The 27,936-nt window shown below is 39.1% G+C and overlaps 1 protein-coding gene across 18 annotated transcripts in view; it reads left to right on the top strand.

The window, feature by feature from the left end:
* DLG2 (discs large MAGUK scaffold protein 2) overlaps positions 1 to 27,936 on the top strand; it is a 1,856,054-nt gene that overhangs the window by 1,785,765 nt on the left and 42,353 nt on the right. For all 18 annotated transcript variants that reach the window (XM_081064699.1, XM_081064693.1, XM_081064694.1 and 15 more), the window contains 2 exons: positions 5,825 to 6,001; positions 14,559 to 14,634. In XM_081064699.1, the coding sequence (XP_080920825.1) occupies positions 5,825 to 6,001; positions 14,559 to 14,634 (253 nt within the window). The remainder of the gene's footprint in view (positions 1 to 5,824; positions 6,002 to 14,558; positions 14,635 to 27,936) is intronic.

Genomic DNA, 27,936 nt, shown 5'->3' with positions numbered 1-27,936 from the left:
GCTGCTATAACAAAGTACCTTCCTCCATCCTCAAATGCAGCAGTGACAGTGGAGTCCTGCTCACATGACATCTCTCTGACCTATTCTTCTACCTTCTCTTCCAAGGATAAGGACTCCTGTGATTAGATTGGCCCCACCCAGATAACCCAGGATAATCTCCCCATCTCAAAACCCTTAATCCCAGTCACATCTGCAAATCCTTTCAGCCATATAAAGTAACGTATTCATAGGTTCTGGGGAATAAGGTGTGGACATCTTTGGGGGGAAAGGGGAAGGGGATTATTCTGCCTACCATATCCTCCATAACCATGAGACATATCAAACAACGTTTCTTGTTCTTCGTGGCTCTGTCCCTGGGAGTTCTCTGCACCCTCAGCATGCTGTTATACCAGCCTTAAAGGGGTTCAGCCAAAATCGATCCTTTGACCTTTGACCAACATGGAGAACGCCCCTACTATTATGGTCCAGGAATATCAAGTATTCCTGCAGTCTATGCCCAAAAGAGAATACGGGTGTTTTGGGTTGGAGAGGGTTGCTTGCAAAAACAACACATGAGCTGGTGTAGCAGGAAGTTCACAGGCCTCGCAGAGGCAGACAGCTTTTGAGTTGAGTCCTGCTGCACCACTTGATAGCTGGTGTGACTTGGGACATGTCACTTGAATTATCCAAGTCTGTATTCTCTCATCTGCAATACAGGACTAATATATGCATTTCAGGGCAGTTGTGAGAACTGAATATGCACCTAGTAAACGACTCGTGCCTCTCTCCTGAAGTCTACTCCATGGTGTCATTCATTATAAGTGTGATCATCAAATCATGAAATCCTCGGTCACGAGGTCTAAGTACAACATTCCCAATCAGGGAATCCAAGCTGGGCTTCTGATTCAGACGCATCTACCTATATTTGAATCCTGGTTCTGCCGCTTACTAACTTTTTATCATTTCAGCTCTTTGAGTCTCATTTCCTTCATGAGATCAAAAATGCACACATGGCAGGACTGTTATCGGAAATAATAACAAAGTGAAATTCATTCAGTGTTGGTGTTGGGCACTTTACATGCATCATCCCATTGTTGTATGTCCATAACAATCTTTTGAATTAATGTCATCATTATCAGCATTTCATAGATGGCGGAGTGGTCACCTGTGGTTAACAGGCCAGCTAAGAGGTTAAGTAGCATACCTGGAATTCACAATGAGGAATGGCAGAGTTGGGACTTAGACCCAGGTTTTTTCTCTTTCCAAAGGTTGGCATATAACCCATATACAGTCTTCCTACCCAGTAAATTGAGAGAGACGATGAATATAGAGTCTTTACCACATTGTGGGCACTTAATAAGCACAATTTCAATCAGGTGCCCAAGTATCTCACAGCCTTGTTGCCTAGCTGGGACGCTGAGCTGCTTCAATCTGCCCTTACCGGACTTCCCTGGTTGGCCTGGGGCCACCACCCACTGAAATGCAAGAGGGGAAGGACGAGTGGGAAACCAATTATTCATGTCTAATTCCACTTGTCTAATGGACTTGTTAAAAGCACCCTGGGTGGAAAGTGTGAATCTTAATGGCATTTTATAAAAGTTGCTGTGATGAATTAACACATAAACAAATTAAAAACAGTTTATCACTTTTTAAATTAGGTGATGGGGCACTGTAGCATTTTTCCCAGATGTGAGGATCCATTAATATCCAAAGGAGCCAGAAGCTGCTAAAATGTGTCAATGCTTGTTTTGGGGGACCTGGCAAGTCTGAATTGGTGTAATCCTAGAGGGGAAGGTTGTCCGAGAGCAATAGCACTTGTGGAAAGCACCTGTTGCTGAGTCCCTTCCTCAAAGACACTGATGGTTGAAGGCAAACGTGGGAAACCTCCCCTCAGAGATTCTTGGGACTCGAATGGAGCACAGGAGAATGAATATTTGACCTGGTGGGGACCTCTGGGAACAGTCTCAATTCCCCATTCCCTTACGAGGTATGATCAAAAACTACAATGAATGTTTAAATTTTAAAAATTTATTACAGTAATAGACACATTACCATCAATTCCCCTCAAAATACTCCTCCCACTTCGAATACACTTATCCCGTAGTTCTTGCCACTTTCTGAAGCAGTTCTGGAAGTCCTCTTTCGTGAGTGTGTTTAGTTGCATTGTCATGGCTGCCTCAATGTCCTGAATGGATTCAAAATGTTTTCCTTTCACAGTCATTTTGACTTTGAGGAAGAGCCAGAAGTCGCACAGTGCCAGATCCGGTGAATAAGGTGAATGAAGACACACCATCATGTTTTTATTCAACAGAAATTGCCATACCAGAAGCAATGTGTGACAGGGAGCATTGTCGTGATGGAAACTGCCCATTTCTCATGCCATTTTCCACACCCATTGTTTCTTAAATGCTCATAAAGACATTCATGAAAGAGGACTTCCAGAACGGCTTCAGAAAGTGGCAAGAACTATGGGATAAGTGTGTTCGAAGTGAGGGGGAGTATTTTGAGGGGAATTGATGGCCCTGTGTCTTTTACTGTAATAAATTTTAAAAATTTAAACATTCACTGTATTTTTTGATCACGCATCGTACATATGGGAATGCTGAGGCTTGAGAGAAGCAGGGCTTTCGAAGACCTTCTGAAACATTTCCACAGACCTGTATTGAGAATCTACTTAGTGCCCAGTGCGATAGTGAGTCCTGAGGATACAGAGGTGTTTTAGATGTCTGTATACACAGTCCACAGGGTAGCTATACTAAGTGGCACATTTGGGACCCAGGTGCCCTGCTTCAAAGCCCAGTACATTTTTCAGAATTACAATTATAGTAGTAATAATAGCTAACCTTTATTGAGCACTTGTTAGTGCCAGGCTAGTGTTGCAATACTTGACGTATTTTATTTAATCCTCACCAAAACTCTTTGAAGTAGCTGCTGTTATTATTATGCCAATTTTATGGTTAAGAAAACTTGAAGCCCAGAGAGGTTAAGTAACTTGTTCAAGGTCACCCAGTTAAAAAGCTTCATACCCAGGCAGGCTGACCCTAGAGCCTGCCTTCTTGGCTACTACCTGCCAGGTTTCCTGATGGCTTTTCTACCTCCACTCCCCACACTTTGTATCCAGAAGGAGCCTGGAGCCGAACCAGAGGTTTAAGTATTTTTAAGATAAGAAATTCTGGGACAAGAACTAAAAGGTAAGGAACTTTGTGGGGAAGAGGTGATCAGCTTTGAAGGCAGGATTACAAGTTGCTGGTGCTGCTAAATTGTGAGCACAGCCAGAGGGTAACAGCCTGGGAAATGGAGCCCGATAATAAAATGGCCAAGAATGTGGATTTTGAAGTCAGACAGGCCTTATTCTAGGTTCAGTCTCATTCACTCTTTCATGTGTACACGTGACCTGAGGCAGGTCCCTTAACTTCCTGAGTCTCCTTCCCCCATCTTTAAAACAGGAATACTAATTTTTACATTTAGGGATTTTTATTGTGGGCTGATCAAGTAGGCACCCTTTGCTGGCACATTCCTGGACTCCCAGAAGAAACGCAAGTGTAAATGATATTGTCCATACAGTTTAGGCACCATGAGCCATTCTTAATAGGAAATGGTGAGAACTTTCCCAAAATCTAAGTTCCCCGATGTCAGCCCCTAAAGGCCACCCTAGCAAGCAGGCCTTTTTAAGGATAACAGCCTCACGACTGCTGTGTTAACTACTGTGTACACAGAGTAGAATTTGTAGAAAGAATTTTATGAGTATACGCTCAAAAGAGAAAGGGGCGATAATGATAACAGCAGCTCATCCTTCCTGATTGTCACTATGTGCCAGGCACTGCTGTGCATGCTTTACATGTATTGCTTTCTGTAACACTTCATCCATACAACAATTCCTTCATGGAGGGACTGGTACATCATTGTTTATCATCACCAAGTAGCTGGCCTGGGTGACCGGCTATATGACTCGTAAGAAGCCATCGGCAGGTCGTGTCCCTAACAGTGCGGCCCCTGAGTCTGTCTTCTTTACTACTATAGTCCAGTCCACTACAGTGCACCTACCAGGACCTGGGTGCTTCGTATGTAGTATTTTATTAATGCTCACAGCAGCCGCATGGGAATATAGTTAGTGGACTAATGTTGCATCAAAAACCTTTGGCTCAGGAATGTTAACTAATTTACACGTATGTCACATCACCCAGCCAGAGATGAGGCAGCATCAGCAGTGGGTTTCTGCCCTTTCTCAGCCCCCTTTTCCTGGCTGGGGCTTTGCTGAAGCCTTTGGGAGGGAACGTGCTAATGGTCAAGGTATAAGTGAGTCGTTCTGGGAGCTGGTACTATCGCTTGGAAACAGAGTTAATGAAAGAAAGGGTTGTGTTGCAAAATAATTCAACTTCTGCAGTATTTGAGACCTCTAGATGCTGTCTTCAGCTCTTTTTGGTTGCCATGACAGCAGATGTGACATTTCTTTCATTATTAAAAAAAAAAAAAAAAAAAAAAGGAAAAGAACTACTCTTGGTCCTCAGTGATATTAGAAAAATCTGTTTTCCAGATCTAGCTAGTTTTTCTTGCCTAGTGATTGACTACACACTAGAGAAATCCTTAGAATGGAATCAAAGGGGAATAAACAGGGAAGTGGCAAAATCTGCTTCTCCAGAGAAATTGTATGCTCTGTGTGTGGTGGTGGTTTGTAAGAACAGGGGATACAGGAGGAGGTGGGCAACACAGGACGTGAGACAAAACTGTCAGCTCCTTAAGGCAGCAGTTGGGCAGTTGGTTACTAAGGTCTCAGTTGTCGTTTTAACTCTGCTTCAAACTCCCTCACCCCACCAGTCATATATGTTACAGTGTGTTGGGTTTTGCAAAGGCTCAGCAAATGCTCTTTAGTGGGGCAAACATGATACATACAGCAAGAATTACAATTCAGAGTGATAAATGCCATGATGAGGTAGGCAAAAAAATTTGTCTTGTTCACATAATTTTGATCTATATACACATACATATACACACATAAACATACACATACATACACATGCATACATACACATACATACACACATAAACACACACATACATGCACAAATACACACATACACATACATGCACGTACACACATACATACACACATGCATACACACATAAACATACACGTACATGCACACATACATACACACATACACACATACATATACACATACACATACATACACACACGTAAACATAGGTGTATCTGTTTTCTTGATTGTATTTTGAGCATTTATTCATGTCATTATATCAACCTCTGCAACCGTCCAATTTCAGTGATGATCCAGTATTCCAGTAAGTGGAAGATTAACAGACCCCTGTGAGTGGACATTTAAGTTGTCACCATTTTTCCCTGTTATAAAAGAAAGAGTTCTACAGACTGACACATCTGAGATGATTTGTTCATAACACAAATGCTTCATTCAGAAAGACGCCTATGCTTCTTTTCATTATTTTCTGTGTGTGTGTGTGTGTGTATGTGTGTGTGTGTAACTTAAAAATTTTGATCATAGTGGGAGGGGGGGAAAATCTCACTTAGGTACTAACCTGCCTTTACCATCTCCTATTATCACCTTGTCATGAATGATGGTCTTCAAAAAAAGTACCTAGTTTTAGGAGTCTAGAGGCTCCCCCTGCAACTTCCAAGGACAAGCAAAAACGAACCTCAGTTTGTGACCAAAGCAGTATGAATGTGGACTGAGATTTGGGTGTTAGTCCGGGGAGTTGACAGCAAACGAATGATGGGTTCTCAGGGCAAGAGTGAATTATCAAAACTGTGAATCCTAAATGTGTGCTGCCAGAGATTCCTAACAACATCCTGTCTTGTCATTTCCTCCAGAGCCATGTTTGACTATGACAAGAGCAAGGACAGTGGGCTGCCAAGTCAAGGACTTAGTTTTAAATACGGAGACATTCTGCACGTGATCAACGCCTCTGATGATGAGTGGTGGCAAGCCAGGAGAGTCACCCTGGAGGGAGACAGTGAGGAGATGGGCGTCATCCCCAGCAAACGGAGGTAAGGATGCTTTTTCTATTTCAGAGCACTTGCTTTTCAGCTATCCCGGGAGTGTCGATGAGGGAGGATGAAGATGTGGCCAACTGTTCACAAAATGCCTATCTGAGTGGGTTAGTCAGCCTGCAGGGAAATTGTCAGTGGTGGCAGGCAACACAAATTAAATATTCTCTTCACATTAGGGTTTTACCAAAACTGGTGTCTGTGATAAGTCATAAAGGAAGAGGATCTGCTTCCACTGCCTTCCTAAAACTTTTACTAGCATTCCATGTTCACGATTATGGTTATCAGCTTTTACACTGACTTACAAACTCGGAGGGCTTACTCCAGAGGTTCGAAACATACCAGACAATTTTTTAGAAAGGCCAGGTAAAAGCCAAATAAAGAATTTTATAGAAAGGTGAAGGAAAAGACAAATATGTACTAAGCTAAAGTCCTAGTTATGTCTATTACTTCCAAATACTAATGGAAAACAACTGAAAACCTCCCTTCCAAGTTCAAATGCCTGCGATATGAGCTGTCAAAGATATGGTGAGGTTGAAAGCCTGGGTTCATGACTATTTTTCACTCTTTTCGTTGCCTGTTTCCCGCCCCAACATTCCCCACTTCCACTCAGATATTCAGTTCCATATGTTTCCTTAGTCAGGAGTATTATGCTCCTTCTCATCTAAGCATTTCCTCAGATCAGCTTTTGAAAGACAGGAATATACTTCAGAACAGTCAACTCCTTCATCTGTCCCAGCAGCTTCTACTCATCACCACCAGAAAGGAACTTTCCTTCCCATCAGTGTCCTTTTGGCACTATGATATTGTCTAAGAAACAAATATTTTGCACCGCAGAAAAGAGATGTGGTAGGAAATCGAAGTCAGGAATAATACTTTTTCCAAGCAGTCACCAACGTTTTTCGAGCTGCAGGTTTGTCCAAGAGCTCTCCTCACATGCAAACATCCCAAATAACCTTTGTAAAAAAACAACAACCAAAAAAATAAACCTCAGGGAAGCTGAGTATTCACATGCTGCCATATATGAAGTGATCCAGTGACTGAGCACAAACCATATGGAAAGATATCAATTATACCCAAGAATAACTGTGGGACATTTGCACGCCAGAGAAGGCTGGTCGCCCATCTTTCTCTGCCTGTGGCCACACGGCCTGAAAGGAATGTGATGGGGGGAGCAGCAGGCCAACTGCCTGTTCCAGAGCTGCTCCCTCACCTTTAGTGGGGAAGAGTTGCAGAGAAGCAACTAAAACTCCAGGGAACTCCTCACTTTCCACGCCCATGCCTACAACCCTCCCACCAGCACACACTTCTCTGGGTCTCTTTAAGCCTCTGGGCTCCTGGATAATTGCCTGGCATTGCTTTGAGAAGACATTCTGCATTTGTTTCCTGGCTTATATTGTTTTCTGAAAGATGATGTATTCAGAGCAGTTTCTCTCAGTTCTGGTTTATATTCTGTGTTTCTCCTTTTCCATTTACTTAAAAAAAAATGTCAAGGCATCATGCATTTTGGTTTGCTTTGATTTAATTAAATCAGAGCTGTCGGAGGGAGACTGTTCTGTAGAAAAAAGGAGCCATCTTGTTGAATATGGCCCCAAGGGTAGAGGAGGGAAAGCTATGTGGGCATAGATTCAGCTCACTTTGAAGAAATTCTTTTGCAAGTCAGAGCTGCCTAGAAATGGTATGGATTACCTGGGAAGATAGTGAACTGAGACAATGGTTTTTGCACTAAGGGAATATTATGAAAACTTAGATATGCCCATTTCCCCCCCAACCTCTCCCCCACTCCTTCCCATACTAAGATTCTAATTCAGTCCATCCAAGCGGGTCCTGGAAATCTGTATTTTTTTGTAAGTTCCCCCAGGTGATTCTGATAATGGAAGACCCAATGTAAATTATAAAAGGGATTCAAGTTTTGGATGGGAGAATTGAACTATGTGATTTTTCAGACCCTTTCCAACTCTGAAGTTCTATGATTCTAACCAATTTTGTCCATAGCCCTACATTTGTTCAATTAAACATCATTTCTCACCTCAAGGAACATTCTCAGTGCTGTTCCTTTTCAGGTAATTTTCCACCTGCTGGTGGTCATTCTTAAGTTGGCTGTCTCTCCCATTTTGGATGAAAACCATTTTAACAACCATGCTACAGCTGGAAAAGAAGTTTGTCTAGAGAGTCTAATATTGATATTTATCTGTATTGTATCTCATGAAGGGTATAGTAGCTTCCCCCCTCCGTGTGTATGTGCACACATGCACATGCATGCATGTGTGTGTTTATAGCTGTAACTGAATTTATCTCAAATTTTCTCCTTAGAGTTTTAATTTTTTCCAAAAATGTAAAATTATTGTTTCGCATGTTTACATTAATACATTGTAAACATTACAAATGTAATGTACAACATTACATTGTAAACATTAATACATTAATACATCGCATGTTTAATGAACAGTAATACATTTCATTGTAGAAAAGTGAAAGAATTTAGAAAAGTATAAAGAAAAAAGAAAAATCATTTAAAATGGTATCCCACAGAGTTTTTGTGCACTTACTTTAATGCAATTTAAAATCTGTCATGAGCCTGTCCTGGGTTCCTCTCTAATACTTTACTTCTAAATGAGGTACCCTCATTTCACCCTACATTCAGCATCTTAAAACTATAGCTCAGAATAAATGGTAGCTGGTACAGATATGATTTAAGATTAGCTTGGGATTAGTTTTTCAATTCTTAAATCCTCTCTAGCCCCTTTTCTGAGTATAGTTGAGCTAGTAGAGCTGATCTGGAAAAATGGATCACATCAGTGTCTAACTTGGACCCTTTACAAAAATATTGCTTTGTTATGATTTCATGTAATCATTCCAATGAAACCAAGATGCAAATTATTGCTTTCCCCCCACTTCTTTGAAGACGGTGAATAAATTATATTTACCAGAACAGTCCTAGAACATGCTAGACACTGTTCTAAGTCCTTTATAATTAACTTATTTAAACCTCCATAATGCTAGCACAACCCTGTAAGGGAAGTAATATTCTTATTCCTATTTTATAAATCAGGAGGTTGAGGAATAGAGCAGTTATTTAATTTTCCTGAAAATGCCCAGCTAGTAAGTGGCAGAACTGGGATTTGAATCCAGGCTGCAGAACTAATGGATGCTCTTAATCCATATGCAATCCTACCTCCCAACGTTATGAAAATAAGATCTGACAAAATCTAATCCATCAGGCATTGCCTGAGCAGCATCTACATGCCAAACTCTGTCGTTGAGTCACAATCTGGAGTCCAACCTTTACGGGGACAACATGTAACTATGGCTCAGCTACGCTGGGACGAGCAATGAGAGCTATATTGTCAAGAAAAGCACTGGCCTGTTCTGCTCAGGCTGCGGTAACAAAACACCACAGGTTGGGCAGCCGAAATAATAGACATTTATTTCTAAGTGTTCTGGGGAGTCCAGAGTCAAGGTGCTGGCTAATCGAGTTTCCTATGAGGGCCCTCTTCCTGGTTGGCATATGGCCTTCTTGCTGTATCCTCACAGGGCTGAAAGAGAGATTGTTTTTCTTATGTCTCCTCTTGTAAGGGCATTAATCCCATTCATAATGGCTCCACCCTCCTGACTTAATTATCTCCCAAAGGCTCTACTTCCACAGACCATCACACTGGGGAGTAGGGCTTCAAGTGATAAATTTGGGGCACAAACATTCAGTCCACAGCAGGTATTAAGGGAAGCGAAAAGGTAGCAGCCAGAGGGATGAATGCCATCTGATGATAGCACTGACTATTTATTGTGTCAGGTGCTTTCAAATACGTGACTTCACTTACTCTTCACAATGGCCTCATAAAGAACCTGAGGGTCAGAGAAGTCAAGTCTAAGTCACTTGCCGAAGGATATACAGCCATCCTGTCTCTCTGGTAGCAAGACCATAGAAAAGGCTTTCCACTACACCGAGAGTACACTAGGAACCCTTATACCAGAAACTGTGCTAAACAATTTTCTTGTATTATCTCATTTAACACTCACCATAATTTTTGAAATCTGTGTCAATATTCTAATTTTACGAACATGAAACCTAAATCCTGAGAGGTTGAATGATCTGCCCTAACACCCAAAGCTAGTAAGTGGTAGATGCAGAATTCAAACCCAGGCTTTTGTGATTTCAAAACCTGGACTCTGAACACAGAAGCTCTGTTTTCTGAGACTACAGTTTGTGAGTGGCCAAGCTAGAATTTGTTCCACAATCTCTTAATCCAAGTGTCATCTCTTGGATGACAGTTTAAAGCTAGCATTGCATAAGATTTTACTCACCTAGCCTTTTTAACAAGCCTGCGGCCAATAACTGTGGCATGTCAATTCTCCTTGCAACAGGGCCTTGCAGAAAACAGGCGAAGGAACAGCCAGCGCCAAATGGTGTTTCCACCATCCAGCGCTCCAAACCTGATTTCATTATGTGTTTGGCCAGACCCTGAAAATGCCAGATGGGAATTGGGTGAGCGGGCAGTGGGAGACAGTTGGGCTCATTAAAGCATGACCATTTGGTACTCTCTGGAGATGCTAGGTGTCAGAATTGATTGCTCAAATTTTGCCATCCAGTTTATATTTTCAGTATTTTGGTCAGTGACCAAACTAGGGCAAAGAAGATTATTTCTGCTTAAACAATCTAATTAATTGCTTGCCTCTTGAGAATGGGAGAAATACGGCAGTCCTTCTCATCACGATTCAGTCTTTCTATACAGGTGGTCCACCGTTTCCTTAGGTAAAGATCAATGGACCTTAATATCTATTTTTGCCAAAGGAGTCTTACTTAGTAAAATAATCAGAGAAGATGATGCTAAATTTACCAAGTGAAAAAGTCGTGAAGTGGCAAACAACTTCTTATCAGAAACACTGGTTGTTTGGGCAAGTTGCTTAAACTCTCTAAGCCTAGTTTTCACATCAAGTTCAAGAACTAGTAGCCTCCTTGAAGGTTCGTTCATTCATCCCTTCATTCATTCATTTCACAAAGATTCTTTAAGCATCTACTATATGCCCATCTCCATCGTAAGCCCTGGATCACTGGACAGATTATAGATAATATAGGTAATGAGGTGCTTAGCACAGCTTCTAACATTTTTTTGCATTCTCAAATGATGGATATTTTCCTTTCTTTAGATGTTGAGCTTTTGGTGCTCAAAAGAATACAGCATTATTTAGAGCCCTATTCCCTAGTCCTAACTCTCGTTTCCACAATAAGCTATCCATTTGCATCCCACCTGCACTAGGAGAGAGGACTGGGCCGAGGCAGATAAGGAAGAAAAGATAAACCATAATCACTGCTACCAAGGAGAGAGGTTTGCAGAGAACATGAGTCAATCAATGTGGGCCTCTGTGATGGGATAACAAGACTATGGTGGGGTTTCAGTGAACATAGACTACTGAGGAGAGAAATCAGTCCAGCGTTTGTGATGTAATGTTGCAAATAGGCATTTACTAGTTAACCTAAATTTCAGTGTTAAAAGCAAATTTATTCTCAATGTTGAGGCCTGCCTGTTATGGTATGTTTTTACCTCAATGATTACGTGGTTGAATTTGTTTACGGTTTATTTAATTCAGGACATTTGGGATATGGGGATGCAAGGGAGAGGGGTTGGTTATCATTTGCAGAAAACTCAGCCCAGGCTTCTAAGGAACTGTATTGGCCTTAAAATTGTGTATGACCCATCCCAAATCTCATGTTTTTTTAGTATGTGCATTGGATAAGGGAAGCATGGAAGATTCTTGAATGCTGTTTCTCAAATGGAGTAGATATGGGCAGACACTAAAATTAGCTATTAGCAAATACACATTCAGGCCCTATTTCTACCACTTTCTAATTGGGCAATCTTCAGGTCTCAACTTTCCCAGCCTTTAAACAGAGTTGATAATACCTATATTAGTTGGTTATTGTGAAGAGCAAATGAGATGATGTAAATATGGAGGAATTTTTCATTAATAATTACAATGTTAAAACTTCAGCCACCACTTATATTATGATCATCATTATTAATGAAATTTTCAACCCTAGTAGAAAGCAAACCTTTTCGACTTCTTTCATGAGTGAACCAAAACTATGCCACCTATACAGTCAGGCTTTAAATGTTGTTATTTACTTATTCTATTGTCTGTTTGAAGATGATTAATACACCACAGCAAATATTAGGTGTGTGTGCCTGTGTTTATGTGTCTGTCTGTCTGTTCAATCATCGGACAACATTCTTTGTAACATTTTAAGATTTAAGGGATAGACCACTAAAAATGGCCTAATAGGGACATTTCTTAAGAAATCTGAAAAGAATGAATTTAGGAACTGGTGGGGCTGGGAGGGTGGAATTACAATGCTGTAGCCAAACAATTCTTAGAACAGAATACTAAGTTGAGCCTGATATTATGCATGTTTGGGGCCCATGTGAGTTCTATGGGTTTAGGCAGGATTTATTTGCACAGCTTGATCAAATAACCATATATTCTCTGTAAACTGCAATCATTTTGGCAATATCTATCGAACCAGTGTTTCCATAATTAGCCTGGTTAATGCAAAGAAGCCAAGATAAAGTCGGGTCTATAAGAGCAGTTTTAGAAAAATCCAAAGGGATGAATATGAATTAACATTTGCACTTCGATTAAAACTGAGAAAAGCTGAAGGAGCTTGGAGCAGGCATTTTCTCAGCGAGCATCTTTCTGCTTGGCAGCTTAGCTCATCCAAAGTCTTCCTTGCTCTCCTCACAACTGTTGTATGTTGGGTACGAGTAGAAACTCTCTGTGGAACATATTGCTTTAATAGCCAAGGTTAGGTGTGAGAATTTTTGTTCAGCTGTTTCCACTCAAATATTCTACTCTCACATTGAAATAAATATATTCTGAAACTCCATTCTGTAACTATAGAAACGCTGATTCTCGCTGTGTTTCAGCTGGAAACACAAAAGAGCTCTCAGTTAAAAAGGAGTATGTGGTTAATTATTCATCTATGAATAGCTTAGATTTCATAAACTATTACATTTTTGTAGGTTTAGTATTTTTCCTCTCTCTTTTCTTCCACCATGTTTGAAATAAGAGCTACCATATTTAAACAAAAAGTCATGTTAAGACAAAACAATGAATATTATTTTAGTTTAACAGTTATTTATTGAGGACTTGATATAACACGCTGTGAGTATTATGTGGTCTTGCCCTCAACGAACATACCCGCTTGCTTATGCAATGGAAATAAACAAGCATATGGAAGCAAGAGACAATACCAACACAGAGGAACAAATAGTTGCTACTGTGGCGTGGAGAAGGAAATGATCATGTCTCACTGGAGAGGCTCAAAAAAAAAAAAAAAATCGAGGGACATTTAAATTTCTCTTTTTTCCTTTTTTCAACCCCAGCCTTCAAACAGGCACAAGTCCTACTAATTTTATTTTACTAATATTTCTAAAGCCATTCTCTCTCCCCCACCTCATTATCATTTCTCATCTTTGCCTGCCTGGATTTTGACAACAGCTTCTAAATAGGCCTCCTGCTTCCAGCTGTCCCTTCCCTCTTTCAGTTTATCTCTCTCCTCCACCAGGGCCATTAATTTAAAATGCTAATCTATTCTAGCACTTCCCTGTTTCATATCCTCTAATAATTCTTGAGGATTTCCCCAAGGAAAACACCCAAGTCCTTAGTGTGAATGGATACCCTTTATAAGGAGGCCCTACCATCTCTTTCACCTCACCTCCCCTGTACCAGAACCTTCCTCCAATGTTTAGCTTGCTTATAACCTTCAAGGCGTGGTACATGTTTTTCCTCCCCCTCAGAGGGCATTCTCCCTGAACTTTTCCTATCGGCAAGCTCTTTCTAATCCTTCAAGTTCCATAGAAATGGGTACCTCTTTCAAGAAGCCCTCCCCAGTGCTTTCCACCCCTCTGTACCCTTCAGTGAGATCGATGCTATGGAAAGTTTTATTGTGCAGCAGTCTTTGTTTATGTTCATTGCAGTCATGCTTTTCAAATGTTTTTTTCTTTGTTCCCCAGATCCTTGCTTAATGCAGGGTAGGCACTCAATAGGTGAAGAAATCTTCAGAATGACAGGGAAAAAGCATTAGGGAAAAGGACAATTTCAAGGTTACCTATAACATGTACGGTTTTGAGGTGAGGGTAGTAAATTCCTTAGTGTTCTTAAAGGGGAGGGAAGTAAAAGGAAACAAAAAGAAAAGGGGAGAAGAGATGAGGAAAGTTTACTTAGTCTCCATTTTAAGTGTTCGTTTCTATGGGCTGTGATTTCTTGAAATAGATTTCGATTGATTGATTCGGGCATTTAAATAACAAATATTGGTTTTTCTCCCTCTTTGTTCCAAATACTGTAACTCTCAGTACATATAACACAGAAATATCAAGAGATGTGTTAGCCGCTTAAAGACATTATGCCAAGAGTTTTTATACTGAACAAAGGAACAGAAATATTTTAAAACACATTTTGTTTGAGCTGTATGATAAGAAGAAAAGGTGCTCTTCATTTAATGAGGAACTGAGTCGTAAATGACTGGCCGTGTGAAAGAGTCTTTATTTTCAATTTTCTTTAGGGTGGAGAGAAAAGAACGTGCCCGATTGAAGACAGTGAAGTTTAATGCAAAACCCGGAGTGATTGATTCAAAAGGGGTAGGTACAATATAATCAAAACATTAAGTTCTCTCAGTTGCCATGGATTTAACAATAATTAACATTTAGGCTTTCAGTAGCAAACAAATTTTGAAGCTACGAGACAGTAGAGCACTGTTACAAATGTAGTGCTATAAGTAATGATGTGATTTCCATTGAAATAGATTTATGGTAAATATATAAAATCCTGGGGGTAAAGCTGCTAGCGGTCAGCAGAAATCATGTGTTGATGAAGGTGATATAATGACTCCAAAGAAGAAGAAAAAATATAATTTAGGTGTTTTTATTGTTTAAGTCTTTCTTCTTTTAAAGTAAATGTTCTAGAGGGATGGGTTTCATAAAAGATACCTACTCATCATAAAATATGTCTAGTATGTAACACATGAAGCTAAGACAGTAGTCATGGAAATATACATATGGATCATCTAAGTGAATACATGGATTGTTGTGACAGACATAGGAAAGAAGAGAATTAACAAATGAAATTTAATCACTAAAATTAAAATATTTACTCATACGCACAGGTATCATTTTTAAGTAACAGCTATAATGAGATATAATTCATATACCATACAATTCACCAATTTAAGTATGCAATCCAAAGGTTTTTAGTATACTGAGAGTTATGCAACCATCACAATTAATTGGAGAATGTTCCATCATCCCATTAAGAAATCATCTAGCAATCACTTCCTAGGTATTTCCCCCAACCCCACCCCCAGTCCCACCCCACTCAGCTGTAGGCTACTGCTAACCTAATTTGTCTCTATAGATTAGCCTTTTCTGGATATTTCATATAGAGGGAATTATACACTATGTGGTCTTTTGTAACTGCTTCCTTCACTTTACATAATGTTCTCAAAGTGCATCTATGTTGTTGGAATGTCTAAGTACTTTATTTCTGTCCAATGCCAAATAATGTTCCATTGTATGAATATACCTCACTTAATTTGTCTGTTCATCAATTGATGAACATCTGGATTGTTTCTACTTTTTGGCTATCATGGATAATGGTGTTATGAATATTCATGTACAAATCTTTGTGTGGACATATATTTTTATTTCTATTGGTATATGCCTAGGAGTAGAATTGCTGGGTCATGGAATAACTCTACGTTTAACATTTGAGGAACTGCCAGACTGTTTTTCTAAGGTGGTTGTACCATTTTACATTCCCACCATCAGTGTATGAGAGTTTCAATTTCTCCACATCTTCACCAATACTTGTTATTACATGTCTTGCTGCTTATAACCATACTGTTCTGTCTGAAGTGATATCTCATTGTGGTTTTGATCTTCACTTCTCTAATGGCTATTGGTGTTGACAATTTTTTCATGTGTTTATTGGCCATTTGTATATCTTCTTCGGAGAAATGTCTATTCAGATTCTTTGCCCATTTTTAAATTGGATTCTTTTGTTATTCAGTTGTAGAAGTTCTTTATATATTCTGAATATTAATCTCTTATCAAATATGTACTTTCCAAATATTTTCTCCCATTCTGTGAGTTGTCTTTTTATTCAGTAGATAGTGTACTTTGATGCACAAAAGTTTTTAATTTTGCCAATTTAATTTATGTATTTTTTTCTTTTGTTACTTGTGTTTTGAGTGTCATATCTAAGAAAACCACTGCTTAATGCAAAGTCATGAAGATTTTTGTCCATATTTTCTTTTAAGAGTTTTATAATTTTAACTCTTACATTAGATGTTTGGCCACATTTTGAGTTAGTTTTTACATATGATATGAGGCAGGGTTCCAATTTCATTCTTCTGCATGTGAGTTATCTTCTTAATTTTGTTTTGGGATTGTTCATTGCAACTGTATAGAAATATAACTATTTTTGTATATCAATCTTATAGCTACGTTTCTATACCCATTTGTTAGTTCCAATAGTTTTTTTGTTTTTTGTAGATTTCTCAGGAGTTTTAATATGCAAGATAATGTCATATATTAAAAGAGTTTTAATTTCTTTCTGTTCAATCTGGATGGCTTTTATTTCTTTGTCATGCCTAAATGCCCTGGCTAGAGCCTTCAATACGATTTTGGATAGAAGTGGCAAGAGCAGCCATCCTTGTCTCGTTCCTGACCTTAAGGGGAAAGCTTTCACCATTAAGTATGATGTTAGCTGTGGGTGGTATAGCTTTTTAAATCTATTTTTAAGTGATAATATTAGTATCTTATTGCTATACCGTAAAATATCTTTCCTCCCCTCTCTCTTCCTATTCTCTTTCTGTTCCTCTCCTTTCCTTTATTTTTCTGTCCTAACAATTCTGTGTTGTCAGCAATAAACAAAACCACAAGTTATGGTCAAGATGTCTCCATGAAAAACAAGAAGAAAAGCTATCACTTCTCAGGACTTCTGAGCCCCAAACTACACTACTCTTTGTATTTTTAAGTAGACGTGTCATTGGGCAGCCTATTCATTGACACAATAATTTACTTTCCCCTAAAACATCCAGATGAAATTGGAATTTATTTAAACATATGGTGTCACTCTAAAAAAAGTGAGGGTATGTATCATCATGCATGAAGTCCTTTTAACCCAATATTGCTTATCTATAAGGGAGTAGGATTTTTCAGTGATTCTTAGTGAAAATTTAAGGATAGATCTCCTGTTTGATTCATATATATATATATACATATATATATATGTATATATATATATATACATATATATATATATATATATTTGGATATGTATCAGACAATTTTCGTTGAATACCTACCATGTGCCAAACACAGAGCTAGAACTTGTGAAAGATACACAATATAACATAGGCCCATCTCCTCACAAGCTGACAACATTGAGGAAAGCACAGATGTTTTTTGATAAAGCCAAAACTTTTGTATTATACTTTTAATTATATTGTTGAATATTATTAGGTGTGCGCCAATGCATAGAATATAAATTCTAAGACTCGAGTGACTGTTGAAGGAGAAGCAGTGATCATGTGGAAAGGGAAACCCTGGACTGAAAGTGTGGAAGGTTACGTAACCCAGGTGCTGTTTTCGGTTCAAGACTGAGTCAGCACTGCTCTTTGGGCCTCATTAGCAAAATAAGAGCTTTGAACGACACCAGGGATGTCCGACAAGTTTCATCATCTCCTACAAAGACTAATGGATTGATGATAGTTTCTACTTGGCATATTGTGTTGAAAATGATTCTGAGGCCATATATGACCTCAGCAGGAAAAAAAAATGGTGCTATGATCAAATAGTCACACCTCATACAATATTGGGAATTGTTTTCTATTTGAGATCTCTGGATTCAATAATTTTTAAGATGTCTTCCAGTAATTATTCTCCATGTTCCTATGAATTAAGAAATAATGAATCAAATCCCCATGAGAACAATACATCAATGAGAAGGAGCTTGTCCAGAAGTAGAAAGCAAAGGACAGTAAATAGAAAGTGCGCTGAAAAAAGGAGAGACAAACTGTGTAGCGAGCTGGGAAAGTTGTGTCAGGAAATCCCACTCACTTTGAGCCAAGGGCAAGGACTGCAGAAATAAGGCATTGTTACAGGGGCTTCAGTCTCTGGGACCTTGGAGTAAACTCAGCATAAAATAAGGAAGAAAGTTCTTTGGAAAGATAGAGAATCAAGCATTTCAAATAACCTTATTGTTCACTGGCATTTACAGAGCATTGTGAAATTTTGCTGAGTTCAGAGTTAAAGCCGTGGTTAGAGCCCTGGAGTCACTGAGAATCAATTAGTGTGTGTGAAGCCGGCTGTGACAAGAGCTCTGAGAATTCCAGTTAGTAGGCATGGGATGACCAAAGAGCACTTCACAAAAGATCTTAGACTTTAATCGGTCTATCAGTGCTTGCGTTACTTTTCTTGAACTATGCATTCATTAAGTTAAAAAAAAAAAACATTAAGTGCTGCAAAACACCACGTACTTGGCTATGTGCTTTGTGGCACAGCAAAATAAATAAAAAGGCAAAGTCTCTCATCTCAAAGAACTCACAAAGAGAAACACAGACAGGTAAGTAATGGCAATACATATCACAGATGATCCCCATAAATTTAGAGAATTAACAATCTTCATTTTAAATATTAGGAGACAGAGACTCAAGAAGATTAGCTAATTTACCTAAGATCACACAGCTTGTAGGCATAAGAGCTAGATTTAAATTCAAATCATTTTGACAGTAGAATATTTGTCCTTTCCGTTTCTTCACACTGCACCTTATTCCGTTGGAGGTTAGAAGAAGGAGAGAGTTACTAGTTATGCCTTGGGTAAGAGAGAAGGCTTCAAAAGGAAGGTGTTATCTGAAGGAGTCTGCCATTCATAGGAAACAGCATGGACATGAAGGTGGAAACTGTAGGCATGTTGGAGGAAGGCCAAGCAGATTGGGGACATCAGATGGATGGTGTGTGTGGGTAGTGTAGTGGGGGTTTGTAATCAGTGGGGCTGACAAGGATGGTCTGGACGGTCAGGAAGCTTATATAGAAAGCCTGCCTATGAGCTTGGAAGCTTACTGAATTTTGAGAGTACCCATGAGGAAATCTGAGGCTCTCTATTTGAAAGTGCCCATTTGCTACAAATGAAATGCCCAGACTTTCTGTCCACTCCATGTGGCTTCACAAAGTCTGTGTATACATCTACAAGGACAAGTGGACAATTGTGTCAGTAACCCAAAAAATTCCAGCCTTCTCAGACCCGTAAGGTCAACGTGGCCATCTGTTGGGATGGGTCTCCTTAAGAAACATCTAAGTTCTCCAGATCTCACTGTAGCCAAGTTTTCCTGAGAATATCAGCTAAGTTCCTACTGAGTCTCCATTCAAACTAGCCTCTGGTGAAACCTTAACCACCCCCTTAATTTCCTTCTTCACTCCTCTAACTTTTTTCATCAATTTCCTAATCCACCATTCTGTTATTTATTGAGATGTTTAGAGAATTCTGTGATTCTGAGATCTTCAGAATCAAGCTGTTGTCCTTTGAAAAATCAATGAGCATTTAGTGATTTATGCTAAATTTTGTTTTATTTTTTATTTAAAAATGTTATAATTTAAGGAAGAGAAATATATGTTGGAAAGAGTCTGAGAGAACTCTCAATATCCTTACTAAATGTCAGCAATGTGCAAAATGTAAGTATCTTTTATATAGTAAATTCTAAAGTAAGGTAGGCTATAAATAAATAACTAACCTATTTTTCCACAGACTGGTACAAAGCAAAGGTCATAGGTGATATCCAAAGTAATTGGAGTGTTCATTGTAAAAACACAGACAGCTTAGATATGTCTGTTAATCACCACAACAAAATTTGAAGGGAAATTTATTCCCTCTGTATAGATTTGAGGAATCTGCAGCTTAGAAAAATGAAGAAATCTGAACCCACGTCTGACTGATTCCAAAAACCCATAATCTGTTTACTATAGCATGTTTTCTTCCTTTATTAAAACCATGTCACACTTGTGCTTTTCAAGAAAAATGAAGTTAATTGAATTGGGTTTAGCTTTGTCAAGAACTAACTTGAGTGTAAACTTAAATCCTGAAAGGAGAAGGCTAGTTTCTTTGATGATGTATCTTTCTGGATGAGAACATTTCTGAAGTGAGTTTGGGCTATACGCTTTCTCTATTGTGGTCTGCCAGAATAAACGAGGGGACAAGTCTTGGCAAACATGTTCATTCCGTTATTTAATAAACCTTTATTAGATGTCAATACAAGGCAGTTTGCTAACAATGTGGACCAAGACAAGTAAGTCGTGGTCACTTCCCTGAAGGAGGAGGGATTCCAGGGGAAACGATGAGTCCCCACAGATAGGACGTGATTAACACCAAACAAGAGGGACTGGAAACTTGCTCTGAAGTTCAGAGGACAAGGAGATTCTGACATGGAAGCTAAGGGACTTTTGAACTGGGGGGCCTTAAAGGATTAGTAAAATTTGCAAGGGGCAAGTGATGGAGTAGAAATAGAATACAGTATACATAGGAGATGAAACCTGGTTTACTTCCATTGCAAGCAACAGGTTATGAAGGAGGATAAAAGGACTCAGAACTGGAAAGTTAGACTCAATTCAGTTCTGGAGTCTTACATTTCCCTGGAAACTTGTACTTTATAATGTAGATGGTGAAGAATTTGAAGGGTTGTGACCAAACCAGACCTACTGATTTCCTCTGGGCTTGCACCCTGAATATACCTGTACCATTGCCCAACTATCACTATCAGACAAAAGTCCAAACTCATTCATCTTTGTGCCCCTAGTACCTAGCATGGTGTCTACCAGACACATACTGGCTGCTTAATTCACACTTCTTAGAAGAAAGAGAAGTAAATGATCAAAAGTAGTTTTCCAGGCGATCAATCTGGCAACTGTGGGAAGGACAGATGGGAGGAGAGAGAGATTAACAGTGGGAGATGTTTGAGAAAGCTATTGTAGCATCCTGGGTGTGAGATTCTAAAAATCTGAACTATAAACAGTGGCAAAAGGAAAGGAAAATGGCTAAACTGTTGCTAAAGAGATCAGAGAGGACTGACATTCTTGAAAATTTGACCTAATGGCTCCTAATAATATTCTGTTGCCTTTTCCAAAGCCTGACTTCCCTTGAAGAGGGGTGTTGCCTGTGAGAGAGAGCCTGGGGCAGAGCTGAAGCTATGGTGATAGATCATGGCTGTCTCCCTGCATCAGACTGGAACTGGCATGAGAACTCTGTATTCTACTTCATAGATTCTTGGAAATTTCCACATGGCCATTGACTTCTACTGTCATTTACAAATGAAGAAACTGAGCATCATTTCTCTGAGATACACAGAGTTGGTAGCAGAGCCTGCCATTGTATCATTTATTAAAAAGTGATTTGACAGTCAGTGTTTTGTTAACAATATAAGAATTATGTTTGCTTAACAGGGATGAGTTATGGGAATTGTATTTGTAACAGCTCCAACGTGACATTTTGAGTTACATGGGAACGTCATTTCTTCCCTCAAAAGAAAGCTCCTTAATAAAGCTAGTCTTTGGATGACTCTCGCCAAATGAACAGCTCAAATGTGCAGAGGTGACCTAGAGACTCATGGAGGCAGGGTGGAAGGAAAGCACAGACTCTGGTAAGCACTGAGTGAGAAGTGAGCCCAAGGTACTATTTGAACTCAGACGTGGAGTACTTAAACCTCTTTTGGAGTTCATAGGAGATTTCCTAGAAGAGATAACGTCCAAAGTGAGGCTTGAAGGATAAATAAAACCTAACCAGGTATGAAAGGGTAGAAAAAACGTTGTGGGGGGGAAGCATGTTAAGCCAGGAAATAGCACAAGCTCAGTGTGTGCAGGAAAACTAAAGAAGCTTAATACTGATTAAGTACAAAAGCACAAATACAGAGCCACTCGTGTCAGCAGAGAAGACAGAGGGGAAGAGGGAAGCCAGATCATGAGGGCAGTGGAGAGCCTTTGCAGGATTTTAGCAGCAGTTAGAATTTTTGCAGATTGCTGTGCTGCAGTGTGGATTAAATCTCAAAAAAAAAGAAGCAACCCTAGAAAGCAGAGTCCATTTCAATAATACGCATACGACATAGAGAAGGCTGGACCTAGGACCATACAGTAGCTAGAGAGGAAAGAGAGACCAGAAAAATACTTAGCAGGAAAAAAAGAATGTGTAGCCTGGAGCACCTACATCAGCTGAGGTTCTTGTTTAAAATGGAGATGCCCATCTCAACCGCAGTCCTGTGGAATCAGAATCCCTGGATGGGTAGCGATAGGAAAGCTGTATTTTAACAGGCCCCCGAAAGATTTCTTTAGGCTTGCTAAAATTTGAGATACACAAGCACAGCAGAAAAGTAACTTCTATCAGAGTTATATTTACATATCTAAGCTTCAATTACCTCATGTGTAAAAACGGACATCATATTAAACATATGATACATACATAGCTATATGTAAAATAGCTAGAATTATCAGTCTTTTTCCCACCTTTACCCACATGCAAACACATCTCAAATTCTCCCCTTTTAAAAGGCTGGAATGAGTAGCCTCCTAAAAGTATTCCTTCCTCTAGGTTCCAAATCCCCCTTTGCACAGAGGGAATGAAAGGGAGGGTTGTTGTAACTTTGCCCTACACCCAACTTGCACCAGAGGTGTTTTTGACCACATGCTTGCCAACTTTGTGGTTGGGCAGGAAGATGGAGGTTCCTGCAGGATTGATCTCAGTCTCCCAACTCTTGCCCCTCCCTGCCTTTGGCTAGAAATTGGGATTGTTTCTGAGTTCCTTGCCATTCGGTATAGCCGTTACTCTGAACATCTGTAGATTGCCTTATTGTCTGCAATTTATGTTTATGGCATTGCTCATTTGTTTCTTACACAGCATTTGTTTCTTTTATGGCATTGCTCATTTCTTTCTTGTAAGGTAAATATTCCTAATATGCCCATTTTTCAAATGAGTAAACTGAAGCTTAGAAAAGATAAATAACTTCTCCAAGCTCATAAAGCTAGGAAGTGGCAGAACTGGGCCCTGCACTGATGACATATTATTGCATGATGTATAATTGATTCTTTGAGGCATTTTTATGTATGAACTAATTCTAAAAGTTATTAGCATAGCTAATTCTATCTATTCAATTAGTGATGCTGAGGCTAAAATAATATAAATAGGAGATGTATAATTTGTGGTTATAGAAATAATGAGTACATTTTCATCAGATGAGAACACTGAGCTTTTGTTAAATTATCTTCCTGCTATTAACTTAGGATGTTAAATATTATTCAGAAAATTTGGCTCAAATCCATTTCTACCTTGAGAGTTATTCATAAATAAATTCTAATTCACTGCAGGGCTTCCTTTAACCTGACTCTTGAAGGTAAAAAGCTCAGAGTCACACCCTAGAGTTTTCATGTTTGATTTGGCATTAACTAGCTTTAACTAGCTAAAAGCTGAAACATCAATACTGAAAGATAAAGATACATAAGTAACTGTCCAATCATCTGATTTCCTCACTACAGTAATTATAGCCATACTCTTAGCAAGCAAAAGTACTATATCTTGCCTCTTAACAACCATACATTGTGTTTATATGTGGGTAGAAAGTCTTTTTTTTAATGACAGATCACATAATGTATGAAAAGTCAACAATAACTTCTAGTATGTTCCTAATATTCATTAAAAATACCTAATTACTTTCTCTTTTTATTAAAAAATAGGCTCTGAAACTAGGCTCCTGGATTCTAGTCTTAATTTTCCTATGTGATCTAGAGCCAGTAGCTTCTCTTTCTAAGACTCTGGTTTTTCAACTGTTACAATAAAATCTAGAGGATAGATTGCAAGTTCCTTGAAGGCACGGAATGTGATTTATTTAGAACCTAAGATAGTTCATGGCATTCAATCAATAAATATGGAATTAAATAATATAAGAATAAAGAAGGTGGTATATTTGGAGAAAAGAGATGTCAATTAGAAGGTACAGCCTACATGTTTTTTTGCTGTAGTTTATGAATGGAGATGCAAACAATTTATCATTGCCTTTACAGGAAGTTTCTCTTGATCTGAGTGTTGTTTCCTTTCACTCAGAAAAGGTTTAGAGTTTTCCCCTATGTACAAGATACTGCTCTGGCCGCTGAGGGGAGACAGAGATGAGTAGGGCCCACGTCTGCCATGCCAGAGCTTACGTTCTAGTGTACACACACACACATACACACATACACACACACACCACGATAGTGTATATAAGGCAAAAACGTTTAGTGAGAGATGCACAGAGTTTCAATGGAGATTCAAAAGGGAGAGAGGGCCTACTCTGAATGAAAGCAATTAAGAAATGGTTCCAAGAAAAGGTAGCAGTTGGGCTAAGTCTATGAGGATTGAGTAAGATTTCAGCAACTGTAGAATAAGTACAGTTCATACTTAGAAAACAGTAGAAGCAAAAGTAAAGGAGTATAGCATATACAAGTTTTACATTTGACTGGTACTTAGAACACACGCGAGGGAGCAGTAGGGGAAGTAAGGCTGGAAATGTAGCTTGAGGCCCTGTAATAGGGGGTATTGATTATTCCTTTAAGAAGTTTGAGGAGGCTATTCTTTAGGCCTTGGGAGGCCATTAAAAGTTATTTGGACAAAACAGTGATGTTTATAAATGAAGAGATTGACACTTTTGCTGGGAGGATGGATAGTGAGTGCCTGGGAGACCCTGAAAGAGAGAGGCACACGGGGTGAGGGAGGGGTGGGAAGGCACTGAAAGGATTCAGGTCCCAGAGGCTTCATCACAGTGGTTGAAGGATGGCTGCAGATGGCAATGGCATTTCGCAGAGAATGTTGAAAATGTCACCCATGAAAATGTGGAGGATGATGAATGAGTTACTAATTGGTAGGTAAAGAGGTTAAAGGCAAATTGTGGAAAGTAACTGTGCCCACGAGGATGACAGCGAGAGAACAAACTTGGCAGAGCCTGAGACCGAAAATTCAAATCATGTGTATGCTGTGAGGCCTATCCTCAAGCAGATATCTCCCCAGCACCTCGCCTTAATATGTTTGCCTTAACTGCAATTGGAGTCTCTAGCATTAGAGGATTGCTATGTGCCGTTAGAAATGGACACCAATTTATGCATGGTCCTGAAATGACCACTGAAATGAACTGAAAACCAACCCAAAGTAGAATCAATCAAATTGTTGCTAAAATAAACATTTTTTAAACAATGAAGGCAATTTTAGACTGATTGCCAGGTTAAAAGCAAAAAAAAGGTGGTTATGGTGGATTCCAGTGCTCTGGGATGGAGCAATTCTTTGTGGCTACTAGTAATAAGTCCTTATATTTTCAGAGCACCTTGGTACACTATCCATTTCATAGATGAAGAGGCAGGGTCAGAGGAAATAAGTGTCCGGTACACAGTCACGCAGCCAAGTGCAATTCTTTGGAGATACATGAATATTGTTTCATTTATTTAGCAAAGGTTCACAAGGTGTCTTTCATGTCCCGCACTGTGCCAGGGCTAGGGGAAACAAAGATGCATCAGCCTTTCGCCCTTAATCTCAGCAAACACTGAATGGTCTGGGAAAGATTTGGATTTCCTTAGAAGCTGGCACTCTCGCTAGTCGTCTGTTCCTCTCAGGAAGTGAAGAGATCTAACTGCAATCCTAGCACAGGCCAATCACTCCTCTATAAAATAGGATTAGGAAGAGAGATGCACTAAACTACCATGTTTCCCCGAAAATAAGACCTAGCCAGACAATCAGCTCTTGTCTTTTGGAGTAAAAATTAATATAAGACCCAGTCTTATATAAGACCCAGTCTAATCTTATATTACATTATATAAGACCTGGTCTTATAGTAAAATAAAACCGGATCTTACATTAATTTTTACTCCAAAAGACACATTAGAGCTGATTGTCCGGCTAGGTCTTATTTTCAGGGAAACACGGTAGATTCATTAAAATGTGAGATAAACTAACCTAAAGAGACATGGTATGAAGTCTATTAAGTCAAATCAAAATTACACTTCTCAAGAAAATATCCATGGGTAGCCCTCCCATTATTTATCTATCAATCTTAACATAATAAGCACCATGAACCAACAATCTAACATGAAAGTATGAAACAATGAAAAGCGTGACTAAGGATTATCATTTATCACATTCTGTGCACTTGAGGTCCATTTAGCGGGAAATGAAAAATTAACTTTCCATGCAGCAAGGGTGATTATTATACATAGGTAATAATGGGAAAGCTACAGGAAGCATCCTTTATTTATTAGTAGTGATAACCTATAATGCAACTTCCATTTATTTACAGAGTTCTGGGAAATTTGGGTGACACATCTATAAAGTGAGCTTCCCCAGAGGTTGTCTCAAATTTATTGCAAGCGCTTGTCAGTATAAGTCAGAGCCGATCTCACTTGAAAAGAAACAAAAAGCTCACAGATAATGCTGTTTGCCTTTCATGTTTTGACAACTTCATGAATATTGGTAAACATTACACTACCACTTGTTGAAACTGGTATTTGGACATTCTTGATCTGAATGATTGTTTTTTCTGGAAGGCCCCAAGAAGCTACCGAGTCTTTCTGTAATTGGCTTGTGCTCATCTATCATGAAGAATCAGCATTTAAATCAGTTTGGAGCATGTGTGTAGCATGAATGTGAGAGCTCGCCACTCCTCCTTCATGGAGAAATTCTGTGAACACCTCCCAGGCCCACAGGCCCTTGTGGAGGTGGAATGCTAAGAGCACAGCACAAATTACAGTTTAAAAAAAAAAACAAAAACAAAATTTATGATTGCTACTCAGTAGTACTTTGTTAAAGATGAAAAGCTCTCTTTTTCCCCAACTGATCCCCAAGAGCTGACTGAACTTCTCTGTGTACCCCTGTATCAATATTTCTAAAATGTGATAACAAATATAACTAACATCTAGTGAAGGTTATTTATAAGCCAGGCATTTTTCTCATTAAATCCTCACAATAGCACTATGAGGTGAGGACTACAGAGGGGTGTTTTGACCTTCTGTTCCTTCTGTTCTCCACAAGTACTAAGTATACTTTTTATATGTAAACATAAAATTAGGTCAAATACCTTATGTTTATAGCTCTTTTCATCCGTAAAGTTAAAGTAACTTTATAAATAAAGTGCCATGTATATTTATATATTTATTATTTGTATATTGTAGCCACAAATTCAAAAATCACAAAGTTAATGTGATTGGCAATGCTTTAATGATATTAAATCTTTACCCACAATGTAAACAGGGTAGTGGGTGCTGTGTGGGAGTCTCTTTGAGTTGTACCTGCTGGGTGTTAGGTAAAGACTCAATTTTCTCACCACTTTTCTCTACAGTACACCCACTGCAAACCACTGTGGCGACCCCAGGCTGGCTCTCACCCCCCACCATTTACCCAGCCCCTAGCGCAGAGCCTTTAGGAACTGTCGAACAAGTAATTATAGACCACAGTTATCAAACCACAGATGCCCTCTCCTCTCCAAACTTGATGGTTTTCCTTGCAAGGCTCAGCTGTATTCTTATGGCATGATCTGCAGATAACAGCATCTGTGGGCTGAGAGACCCAAGAAACAAGATTTTTATTTTTATTTATTTATTTTTCATTTAATAGTAAGTAGGCTCTTCCCTATGGTGAAAGGGTTGCATAAGACTTTGATGGATAGATTTTTGTGACTTCTCTGTCAACTGCAAAATTCTCCTTCTTCAGGATTTATAATCCAAACACTTGAAGTTGCTGATTAAATGGTAAAGAATGGTTTCTGAAGTCCACAGGTAATTTCTGTAGAAAAATTGGAACTGCTCATTTATTGCTTGCTACTTTCTTGAACAGAAGTAAACACTCAGTCATGCGACATGTGACTGACGGGTTCTTCGCAGTGCAGTCCAGGG

This window comes from Rhinolophus hipposideros, assembly GCF_964194185.1.
Source record: "Rhinolophus hipposideros genome assembly, chromosome: 10".
Lineage (NCBI taxonomy): Eukaryota > Metazoa > Chordata > Mammalia > Chiroptera > Rhinolophidae > Rhinolophus > Rhinolophus hipposideros.
This window is presented reverse-complemented; position numbering and strand designations above follow the sequence as displayed.